The sequence below is a fragment of the Oryzias latipes genome, chromosome 13 (assembly GCF_002234675.1).
Source record: "Oryzias latipes chromosome 13, ASM223467v1".
In the NCBI taxonomy this organism is placed as follows: Eukaryota; Metazoa; Chordata; class Actinopteri; order Beloniformes; family Adrianichthyidae; genus Oryzias; species Oryzias latipes.
In genome coordinates this window covers 22,088,047-22,100,465 of record NC_019871.2, presented here as the reverse complement: position 1 = coordinate 22,100,465, position 12,419 = coordinate 22,088,047, and the positions used below count along the sequence as shown (strand labels likewise).

At 42.7% G+C, this 12,419-nt stretch overlaps 1 protein-coding gene across 2 annotated transcripts in view; it reads right to left on the bottom strand.

Annotated features, from left to right (window-relative positions):
- pde2a (phosphodiesterase 2A) overlaps positions 1-12,419 on the bottom strand; it is a 207,863-nt gene that overhangs the window by 151,807 nt on the left and 43,637 nt on the right. The window contains exons 1-2 of one of the 2 annotated variants that reach the window (XM_023961217.1): positions 3,319-3,623; positions 3,015-3,105 (exon numbers count right to left, since the gene is read on the bottom strand). In XM_023961217.1, the coding sequence (XP_023816985.1) occupies positions 3,015-3,105; positions 3,319-3,608 (381 nt within the window). In that variant the 5' untranslated portion in view covers positions 3,609-3,623. Of the gene's footprint in view, positions 1-3,014; positions 3,106-3,318; positions 3,624-12,419 lie in introns of those variants that run through there. The other variant, XM_023961218.1, reaches the window with a different exon arrangement.

Here is a 12,419-nt window from a genome sequence, read left to right as displayed (position 1 = left end):
CCATCAATCCATGAGTCTGCACATGCTCAGTCATCCATCCATCCATCCATCAATCCATGAGTCTGCACATGCTCATGCATCCATCCATCCATCAATCCATGAGGTTGCACATGCTCATCCATCCATCAATCCATCCATCCATCCATCTATCAATCCATGAGTCTGCACATGCTCATGCATCCATCCATCCACCCATCCATCCATCAATCCATGAGTCTGCACATGCTCATGCATCCATCCATCCACCCATCCATCAATCCATGAGTCTGCACATGCTCAGTCATCCATCCATCCACCCATCCATCCATCCATTCATTCATCCATCCATCAATCCATGAGTCTGCACATGCTCATCCATCCATCCATCCATCCATGAGTCTGCACATGCTCATCCATCCATCCATCCATCCATCCATCCATCCATCCATCCATCCATTCATCCCCATGTGACTGAGGCTTCAAGATCCAAATGCAACTGATGTAAACCTAGCATGGATTTTTACTTCAAATGGTCCTACTATTGAATACTGTGGCGGTAGTGTGATGGTCTGACCGTAAAAGTCTTGAATTTCTGTTTATGCCGCAAAACCTCTCAGTGTGAAGCTACATTCACACTGGCCTTGGCAATTTGCATTCAAGCGGCCACTTCGAATGGAAAGTCAATGTAAATGCATGTTAAAGCGAGTCTCTGGATTCTGCGTTCATACTCTTGCGTTCACGCGCAGCTACGCACGTTTTTAAAACCATTCTCAGCCTGTATGTACAAAATGTGCAGCCATTAAACACATTGTAAGCTAAACCTGGTAAACCCTGGTTGAACTTTGACCAATCAGGGACTCCGATTTTCTAGTGAGAAATGTATTGGCGAGATTTGCACCACTTTGACATATTACACCAAGCCTCTTCCACCTGCAGATGGCAGACATGCACTAGTAAACACTTGCAAAAAATAAAATGTAGCCCCTCGCCTTGTCCTGTGTGAACACTATAGGCTATATGCACTCTCAAAAAACCACGTTTAGCACATTTTTGAATGTGCATCACGTTTGTCTGCTGCATGATTAACTTCTAAACAAGCTTTTAAGTGAGATACTCCAAACTTTGAGATTAGAGAGGAACTACTTTTACAGAGAAGGAGGCAGGTTTGAACTTGTGGCATCAGATGTTGTTTGATTATCTTTCATATCTATCATTTAAGTGTACTGTCAATTGAAAAACTAGGACAGGGGCTAACACTTTAAACATCACTGTACATTTTTCAGTTGGTGGGGGGGGGGGTCAGAACTAGGGATGCACGATATGAGGAAAACTTGCGATATGTGGTATAAGTGAACAATATTGCGATGACGATATAACCTGCGTTATATGAACAGATAGCAAAACAACCAAAAACATAATTTCCATTTCACTGAAACAGTTAAAAAATATACTCCAATTGACCCTCGTCTTCATAGGAAGCGAACATCTAACATAAAAGGGCTCCATCTGATTGGTCAACAACGCGAAGGGGTGTCTCTGATTGGCCAAATGAATAAATGAATTTCTTTGATTAGTTAAATGCTTCAAGCTGCCATAAGATTGCTGTAGCACATTTAAGGAAATCATACACTGCAATTTTTGCCGTCTTTTGCGATATTAATATTGCACAGCTTGATCTTGCTATAATGATACATTTGCGATATATTGTGCAATCAGAACATAGAAGAAAATAATTTGACTTGGACAAGAAGGTTCAAAGGTTTAAGTTTCAAAGTCGTCTAGGGAGTAATGAAGACCAACCTGCCAACAGACACTTCAGTGACCTCTACTGAGGTGCTGAACTGTAAAAGGTTACAAAAATGTGTATACAGGTCACTGTGGCTGCTATTTCTCTGAAACCTGAATGTTAACCAGCAAATAAGTCAGAAGAATGTTCAACGTAGGTGACACCTCAGCAATGAGCCGCTGTCAAAGAACTAGAAGAAGGTGTGAGAAAAAGGAATGCAGTCAGGCGAGACTTTTCCGCTGCGTGATGTGGCTGCAGGAAGTTACAGTAACGCACAAAAATACGCAATCTGCATGAATAAAATCCAGAGAGGCCTGATTTTACAGGAGCATGTGTGATCTTTATCACGGTAGAGGCATTCAAGAACAAACAAAGCAACAACTCACACACTGCAGAACGTGACGCAGAACCGTGTACAAGTTTGTTGTTGTTCCTCTAACTGAAAGAGACGAGCATAGATCAGTCGACGAGTGTTTTTCCTAACAATCCAATGAATGTTTTATGTCTGCATTGAAGGTGAGTGTGTGTAGATGTGTTTCTTTGTGTGCCTCTGTGACTGTGAGCAGACACACTATATCTCCAGGTAATTGGATCTGAGCTCAACATGTCAACATTCACATCCAATCAGATATTTTCTCTATTTCCATGCCAACATTAAATCCCTTTGCAACATAAATCAGAAGCACACACACACATCCACGTGCACTCCTGGATGATACAACTGAGGCTACAAGAGCGCAGCAATTTAACATTTCAGGTATCAGCTTGTCATAAACCACACAACTGAAAAAGAAGAACTAAGAGGGGAAGAACACGGTTGCAAGACTCCAGAAACAAACGATTCCACTGCAGAATGAAAGAAATTCAGTCTTTCATTTCCTCTTTTTACATGATAGCGGCTGTTTTATTTTTTTTTTTATCTCATGGACGCAGAAAGAGTGAAGGGTTCAGACTTTTAGAGTTCATTTTAAACTCATCTGGATCCTTCGGAAAAGCTCAGTTTGCACACAGTTGTCATTACAGCAACACAACCATGGGTGTGTGTCAATGTGCCGTTCATTGTTTTGCTCAAGGACACTTTAGTATGTGAAGGGGATCCAATCACAAACAGAAGATTGAGGGAGCAGAAGGAAGCATAGAAACTTACCTCTGTCTGAAGTTTTTCAAAGTGGAGATCAGAGAATGGAGAGGAAGAAGAGGAAGAGATGGACAGGAGAAAAAGAGCATGGAGCACAGAGCATCCTCTTACCTGGAGATGTTCGGACAAGGTGGCGGGTTGCCTGGTGCTCGGGGATGGAGCCAAACTCTCCTCGGGGCGCAGAAGTACTTGCTGACCGCGTCTGCAGGCATCAGAAACAACAGTATGACCGTCTTTGCACCTCTGAGTGTTTTCTGCCATGTGCACATGAAGGCAGCTGCTGAAAGTCTGAGTGATAAAGTCCTGTGAAAAAAAACATCTTATCCAGAGGGAGTGCAGGAATTCAAAGGGGTGTGTGCGAGGGAATGCAGGTGAAAAGCAAAGGTGAGTGTGTTGACACGTGTGAGGCTCTTACAGGTCCTTTGCCTTCTTCCTTTCGATTGCGGTCATGTCATCTCCACCTGTCGTACACAGAGAGAGCGCTGGATTCACGCACACATTCACACAGACACGCGGTGGCGGCGCACCGGTGTGCTCGCTCGCTCGCACTGACAGGCTGAGGCGCACACTGGAGCTCCGGCACCACGAGCTGCAGCGCAGAGCTGAGCGCAGTCCCTCCTCCTCCCTCCTCTCTCCTCCCACCTCTCCCTCGCTCTCTATTGCCGGTCCTCCTCTGGGTCTTACTGCCTCCCTCAGACCTCCCATGCTCCTCCTCAACAACAACAGAGCACAACAGTGAACCCACTTTCAATTGAAATGTGGACTAAACTCAACCCTTGACTTTGGTTGATGGGAATTTCTGTCACATCCTTGAGTTTTGACACACAATACAGTTTGGATTTCCAGGAAATGTGGTGAAAGACAAGCAGCACGCGGGGAGTGTCCTCACAGGCGGTGGAGCAAACCCTTCTGCAGCTCCACAGGAACTGCTAAAGGACTCAATGGGCTGTCCCTCACAAATGCTTTGTTTATGCCGGGATGCTGTCAGGGTCTGACAGTTCCACCTCAGGTTTAATCTTTTAAAATGATTTTTTTTAATTATTATTTCTACTGGATACTGTCACCAAGTTCTGGTTAAATCACAGCTTCCGAATGATTGTTTGAGCCGACTGTCAGACATCTCCAAATTGTTTTTATGACACTTCACATGTTTTGCTTGGCTTTTGTTTTTATTCTGTGCCTGTATCAAATTCCAAGTTTTGGTTCCACTTATCTACAATTTGTTGGGAATTTTGAAGCTACATAAATGCATTAATGCTTTTGGGTGGTGGTGACAAACACCTGCTGATGGTCTCCCATATGCTTTGAGTCAAGAAAATTCTCCAATCAATGACACTAACTTTGCTTACTTGCTGTGCTGGAAGTTGTGCAAGAGTTGTGCAGTTACCAGTTGTCGACATTGTTTAATGTCAAACTAGTGTTTTCTTCTGCGGTTCAGTGTTACACAGTGGACTGCCAGTTATTGTGTGCCAGTGTTTTTTTATTTGAGAAAAAGTGGAAAGAGGTTTTAAATGAATCTTCTGCTTTGAATGCTGTACCTTAAGGATGTTCAGTCAACAGCATGAGTTCCCACCTCCGACTTCTCATAGCTCCTCCTATCCTAGAGTCACATTCATTCTGCAATCACAGCAGATGCGATTGGCATGGCATATTCACGTCTGCAACCTTCTGCCAAAACGCATGGCAAATTCTTCGCTGGACCCTTTAAAAAAAATCCGTACATAAACTTGATGCTCGTGTCATGTCCGGCAGAAGCTACTGTTAACCTTTTCTTAGCCTCATCGCTACATGGAAGCATTGACTATATATCTGTTATAAAGTCAATGCATGAAAGACTCGGATGATGTTGAGAGATCAGGTTTATTTATTTTGAAGAACTCAACAAAAGTGTCATTAATCCGGCTACTTCTGTCTCTGCGTGACCCAGTTTGATGACTCACATTAGTCATAATAAAAATAAGAAAAAAATTATAGGACATGGTATATTATTGTCTCCATAGAAATAACGCAAATTCAATAGGAAAACAATCAGATTCTTGCCAATGTTGGTTTTGGACTCCACCTGCAGATTACGGTTCATCATCAACACGTCACAGGCCAAAGCTGAGTACCTGATAGGTTGACGTGAAATTCTTCACCAAAGTTCAGATACTGTCATCAAATTTTTGCTGTCCCGCCAGAAACGCCCAGTCAGCAGATTGCTGTGCCCTACAGTCAAATCGCACAACAGGACCTCTGATCATGTCTGTATTGACTGTATCTGATCATGTCTGTATTAACATTGAAACAGGCCATCCCTGTCCTGCAAGTTGTTTTTTTTTTTTTTTAACTTGTCCTGTCCAACAGCTATGCAGACAGATGAGAGCTGAGGGCCTCTTGGGTTGGACATATTTTACTTTAACAAGAGGGGTTATTAATCTTCAGACAAACCAAAGGTATGTCTGAATAAACCCCTTTTGTAATTGAGGCCAAACTTTATTAATTTCAAACATGTCTGAAAATCTTTGGTGTTGGACCGGACGGAAAAGGAAAGAGGGGAAGAAGAAAGAGGGACGTTAGAGAGAGGGGGGGTAGGGGGTGATAATAGGAGGGGAAGGGGGATAAGACCATGAAGCAGCATAAAGCAACAAGTTTACTGGTTGTTAATCATTATGGTAAGGTTCAAATGTAAAAAAAAAAAACAAAAAAAAAAAGGGCGGAGCCTGTCCACACACACACTCAAATGTTATAAACACACCTGTTAGTTGCAAAAATGTCCACCTGTCGACATGTACACAAAACAGATAGTGTTCACACGCATACTTATGCCTTAAAACCAACTAGTGTGAAATATTTCAGTCATTCAGTCTGTTGAGCTAACACCTGTGCTCAGGTGAGTGTTTATGTTCTTCTAAAATGGATGGTGGAACGTGAAAAGAAGGAGGGAGAGTGCCCAGCCATCCCCACCCCAAGACCCCCACCGCACCAGCAGCGGCAGCCGGATTCCCCCCAACACCACACGGGAACCGGCAGGGAACAACCGCCGCCCGGGCGACCAAGCCCGCCACCCAGGCCAGGGCCAGCAGGGCCGCCGCAAGGCCCCCAGAGCCAGAGAGCAGGGAGGCACGGAGGGAAAGAGGGCGCCGCCCCAGCCCAACCAGGAGAGCAGCCCCCCCGCCGCGCCGGGAGAACCCAACGCAGGGCCCCACCGGAGAAGGACGCCCACAGCCCCAGACGAGCACCCCACCACCACCCAGGAGTTCCGGGCATCCCCCCGCCCCAACCCCAGGTACGGGCCAGGACCCCCCAAGGGAGACCCACTCCGCACTCCAGGCAGCCATCCGCCCGGCCCACGGTTGGTCCAGGGAGGAGCGAGGCAGGGGCCCGCCGCCCCCGCCCAGGAGGGGGGAACTCCGGGGAAAAAAGAGGGCCCACAAGGGGTGTTGTAAATATGGCCCGACCAGGCTCGGCCACAGTTGGAAATTTGGCGGGGCCCAGCACTTAGGAGCAAGGACCAGAACCCACCCCCCAGGGACACGAACACCCCCGGCTCAGATGTAATGTGAACCCCCCCACCGCGCGGAGAGAGCACCGCCGGGCCCAGGAAGCCAGCACCCCAGGGACACAGCCGCCGTTGCAAAGGGGCCCGTACCCCCCACCAGGGAAGAGGCAGGGGACAGATGGTCCTAGGTCCCACCTTCCTTGCAAATGTCCTGTCCTGCAAGTTGCATTCAGTGTGAACACAACGTAGGGGACAAAAAACCTGAGATGCAAAAATGGTTTTGACCTGAACAGTCTTTTGCTTTATGCAGTTTCAGTAGTTCTTGTTAAAGGAACTAAACTGTCCCACAAAGAAATAGATTTAAAAAAAATCACAGCTTTAGAATGCATGTAACTAGCTTAATAAACTAGAACTACCACATAGATGGAAGAAATGTTCAGGTTTTGCCTCTGAGACTGGATTCTGTCAACTGTAGTGGGGGTTCATTCTCATTTTATGCAATCTTTTGAGTGACAGGTGAGCTCATCTGACCTTTCTATAGCTTGTTTCCCCTTTGCTCATTTTTAGAAAGGGTTTATGGACACAAGGCCAAAATTGCAACAACTGTGAAGCTAAAAAAACAAGCTCAGACCATAAAAAGCTGTCAATTCTTCATGCAGAACAAAACAAAGTTGTTGTTTTTTGTTTCAGCAGAGGCTGAACTGTATTTGGAAACAGTCAGACTTGAGTTTTGTTAATTACAGAGCTCTCTCTTGTGTTTGCACTCCCAACATCTCATGTACACCATATCCCTATTTTTATATAGATTAATTAAGCGGCAGCTGTGTGCAGAACTTCGATAAAAACTAATCCAAGTTTTCCCCTATTAAAATATTACTTCCTAAAGATTATTTTTCTGCTGTTTTTTTTTTTTTTTTTTTGATGCGGCGAGGCGCTACTTTTCCTCCACATCCAAGCAGTGAACTGCAGCAAACAGACTCTATTCAAGAGGCAATACTGTCAAAAGCAGGGCAGCTGGTGAAAACCCAATTTCAGGAAATATAAGGGGCAAAGCTTGTGGCAAGAAGCACCATCAATAATTAAACATCTTTAAATCCACGAGGACGTCAGAATTTTTTATCCAGAATGAGGATAACAGAAATGATGAAGAAGACAATCAAATACAGCTGAGATGAGTGCATCAATGAAGAGACAACTCATCACTTAAGCTGATCTGAGGTTGGTTTGGGGCACACTACCTGCTTGTTTGTACACTTGTAAAATCATTATTTGACATCCCATCTGCCAAATCCTCTCCTCTACTTTGCTGGGTGGGGCTACCATGTCAGACTGAAGCAAAGTCCCACTGCAATGGAGCAACACATAATCTGCAGTAACATGCGTCACAGGGAAACCCACACAAAGCCCAAAATGTTGACACACCTGCACAGCGTGGAGACGCAACCCTCTGCTTCCCTGTGAAAGCAAACTTCCAAGCAAGCATTGTTCTGCTGAAATACTTTTTTTTCTTTTTGAACTCAGACTTTTAAGTTTGCAAACTTGCAGAAGAAGAATCTAAAGTAGCAGAAAATGCATTAAAAAATGGAGGTATTTTGTAGGTTTTTATTATATTTTTTTTGAGTCGACTGACACTTTAATAAATTCCGATATCTTGACGTAAGAGGCTGACTCTCTTTAAGGCTCATACTGTTACAAGCTGTGAGGTTAATTGAGGTGACGCAGTAGAAATTTACTAATGTCTCACTCACTGTGAGAGTTGTCATTTTCATCTATAATTGTTGTGTTATTAGCTGTTGCTGCACATGAAGCCATTGAGGGTTTTTTTAATCACTGAAGCTGTCATTTTGTTTTATGACTTTGTTCCCCCCCCAAAAATGAAAAAAAATGTATCGTCTAAGTTATCTTTAGAACAGAGAAATATTAAAATATTGGCAGAACTAATAAGGACGAATTCTGATTAAATTCTCTGACCTGAAGATAATTAGGTGGCCTTAGAGCTAAATCATGTTTTTAATATGGAACCACTGACAGTAATAAATAGATTTCTACTAAATTTATTACAGTTCACAATTATTCATTTTCTGCTGAGTTTTTAAAATTAATGTAACAATAAGTTCTGTTTTTTCACTTTGGGTAGAAGCAATTATTAGCGACAAAAAAATGGAATTTTATATATATATATGAAAACTTGAAATGTATATTAATAAATACTGTACATATAATATAAAATTAGAAAAAAATATGAGCAGCCAAAAAAACAGAAAAATTAAATTGACAAATAAATATAACTAAATCAATACCATTTCTAGCAGCAGACAACAAAAACAAAAAAAATACAAATTTAAGTTTGAAACAAAATAAATCAATAAACTAAAATAATTACAGTATGAGTGAACAAAAAATGTAAAATAAAGAAAAGAAAAAATAGAAATAAAACAAATAAAAAATTAACAGCTGCTAAAAAAGCTAAAGAAAAGCAAAAAATGAGTAAAACAACAAAAGCCTAATCTTACCTTGTGGGTTCTCTAGGATTAAATAAACAATCCTGAAATTGTTGCTATTCAATTCTCCATTTTCGAACTTTTGTTGGGAATTTAATGTTAAAAAGTTGTTAATTTATGGTTTTCTACAACCTTAAAACTTAGTTTGAAAGTTGGAAAATGTCCTCTTTATTTCCAGAGTTTAACAAGTCTTGTCCTTGTTTTTTCTCCTATAAAACTGGGTTAGCTGCTTTGAGGTGCTTTGCATTTCTCTGACAGCAGACTGTCAGAGGTGACATTGATGGAGGCAGCAGAATTAGCATAAAGCTTCAACAGGTTGATTAGCACTGACTAATGATGGAGCATTAATCTGACAGCAGGTCTGGGGTCATTAACTCAAAACAGAATCGCCAGCAGGTATCTGCTCAAAGTCAGGTCACATCATAAAAAAATAATTTAGAGGCCATGGGAAGCGAGTTTGCATACATGCTTTGCTTTGAGGATAATGTTCTTCATTAAAATGCATGTAATGAGGATGCAAAGAGAATATCAGATACAGAAGATGTTAAAGTGGATTTGTCTGCTTTTTTGAAGGCTCAAAGCATAGCCAGCAATGACATGCTAAACAATTTCACCTGTTTGTGTTAGCCTGCTCTAATGCATATTTCAGGTTTTGACAGATCCTGTAAATTCTTTTATATATGAAGTGTCAAAGAGATACACGGGGGAAGCTGCTGAGAGGTGGATTCTTGGTTGGTGAGCACTCTCTGCTCTGAAATGCCTTAATATCTCAGTAAACCCTGAGGCAGCCTGTTTGGTATAAATGATGAAAGGTTATTCCAGTACAGCAGAAGCTCAGGATTTATTGACCGGTGTTGGCTGGCAGCTACAAGGTACACAGAGAGATAATTGTAGCTGCACACAGTCCATAATGTAAATACTGCAGCACACTGACACAGAGAACGTGTTCAAGGAAAATCTGCTGTGGACTGATCCTTTTTCTGCACAAAAGCTCACATCTCTGCTGCCAGAGTATCGATCTCAAGATTGTGATTAAAACAAGGGCTGTTGCTGCTGCTTAAATGCAATCAACAGACAAAACTGAAATGTAATCACTCCCTCACTCAATTACTCCTTTGCACCTTACACACAAACCAGCGTCTCAAAGTGCAGTGGCATGAACAAATGCGGCGCCGAAGATTGTCGCAAGCAGTCCGTGAACCAGGAGTCATCCAGGCGTTGAGCTTGAGATGAGATTTTCATGTGTCCAGGAAGTTCTTGAGAAAACAGATGGATGTGAAGACATGTCACGTACATGCGCGTGTGTGTGAGTCTGCCTCAACTCTCATAAAGCTGTCAAGTGACTGAAAGCTCTAAATGGTAAAGGTGCACTCAGGGGAATGGGGCTAATCTGCATAATGGTGGAACTGTATTAACAGCATCCTGATGTGCACACATACACACACACACACACACACACACACCCATGCATGCACACACCTTCGTATAGCAGATGTTAACTGACAGAGTCTCCAACCCCCAAACAAGCATTTTTGTGGTGCTTTTTATGCTTTAAGCAAAGGTAATAAGGAGATGTAATCATGTCGCTGCACTCTATCTAACCTCCTTAACAGTTTTCTCTTGGTTGTTGAACAAGGGGAGGACGCTCCCTGATTACAGACGAAGGATAAGATACATAAATATTTATCCTCCCCTTAAATTCAAAAGAATTGTCAAACAGCATGCTTAAAAACGGCTCCACTGCGTCACAAGAGAGCCTCCAAAATTTTTTATTCAAACACATATTTGGTAAATGGCGTATACTTATATAGCGCCTTTCTTCCTACAAGGACAAAGCGCTTCACAGTCACAGACCCATTCACCCAGTCACACACATATTCACACACTGGTGGCCCCTCCGCTGCCAAACACAGGCGCCTGCCTACCACCAGAGGCAAGGTGGGGTTCAGTGTCTTGACCAAGGACACTTCGACTCATGGGCGTGCAAGGCGGGAATTGAACCTGCAATCTTACGATCATGGGTCGACCGCCCTACCGCTGCGCCACGGCCGCCCGGTGCATCACATACTACATCAGCGGTTTCTTTAAATGTTCTGGACGTGTGCTGGCCATTTTATCCGTGTGGGAGGCTTTATGTTGGTTTCAACCTAAATTAAATGAGCGCTTTCTGGAACTTAAATGTGCAATCAGGGCGAGTAATGAGCGAATCCCCAGGGCTGTGCTACAAAGGAAAAAGAACAAGAAAAAAGTTTTTTTCTCCCTCTCTCAAGACACTGCAATAACTAAAAAAAAAAAAAAAAAAAATCTCTTCTTGTAATTGGAGGTAGACGAAAAATAGAATGAGCTTCATTTATTTGAAAAATATTTAAAGACCGCTCACATTAGACAAAAAAATCTCAGGGATGTTTACATTTCCTCAAAACCTAGTGTCCACTAGAGCAAACATTGTTAACACATCCCAAAACTCGAATCTCAGGTTTCTGCATGGTGTTTGGGTTGTCCGGGCCATGAGGGTAGTGGCTGCATGTTACGGGGTGTTGTCCTGCAGTCTCCTTGAGACTAGTACGTCCACCTCAAGGGACAGAATGAAAATGGAACGTACCATTGTTGTGCGTCTGGTTTGTGTATCGTGGAGTAATAAGGTTGGTTGCACACACTTGTGACAGTTAGCTGATGTTGTTGTACGGTGCCCTTATGCCACACATTAGTAAGGTGCGAGTACTTTCTCCTTACTGACTGCACACAAATGCAGCACAGACTGATGCTGCAAGGGATATGTGTCCATACGACATCTGCAAGATGCCCACACAAACTACACTCTGTTGTCCAATTGCCTCATTTCTGAAAGTCAAGCATCTGGATTGAGGGCCGTACACATGACACGCCTCAGTCTCACCTACTTCACCCTAACATGTATAACTGTTCACCACGACCTGTTGCTCAGCATCCCTATAGAGAAAATGTGCATGAACATTTTCACACTACAGGATCAATGAGTGGTGCACGTTCTTGATATTTCCTGCACATGCACCTATGTCACCCCATATAAGTTTACACAGCCCATATCCTCCTGTAAGGGCAATTTGTTACTCAGAATCTGTTGGGATTGCGTCAATTGTTTAAAGAAGAGACACAGTAATTCCAAGAACATAAACAGTGGAGCTAAAACTCCAATGTTAAAGAGTTAAAAAAAAGCTTAAGAAAACAAGAAAAAATAATAGGAATTATCTCTAACTTATTTTAATTGTTTCTGTAGAGGCAATGATGTTTGTGCAAACATTGAAATACTCTCTGTTCAGTTACATTCCAGACAAAAGTTGTTAAACGCCACATATGCAAACTGTTTTCCTCTTCAAAAGGTACAGTTTAATTCTTTAAGATACCCAACATGTTAGCATAGAGATAAAGCCAAGCCATGTTTAATAACATGAAACTGAAAAGAGAAGCCAGGGTGGGTCCTGTGTTCTGGAGTTTCCTGTAAATTCTCCAAGACGAGCTCAAGCCAGCAACTGGAAGAATCTGTGTCACAAATCC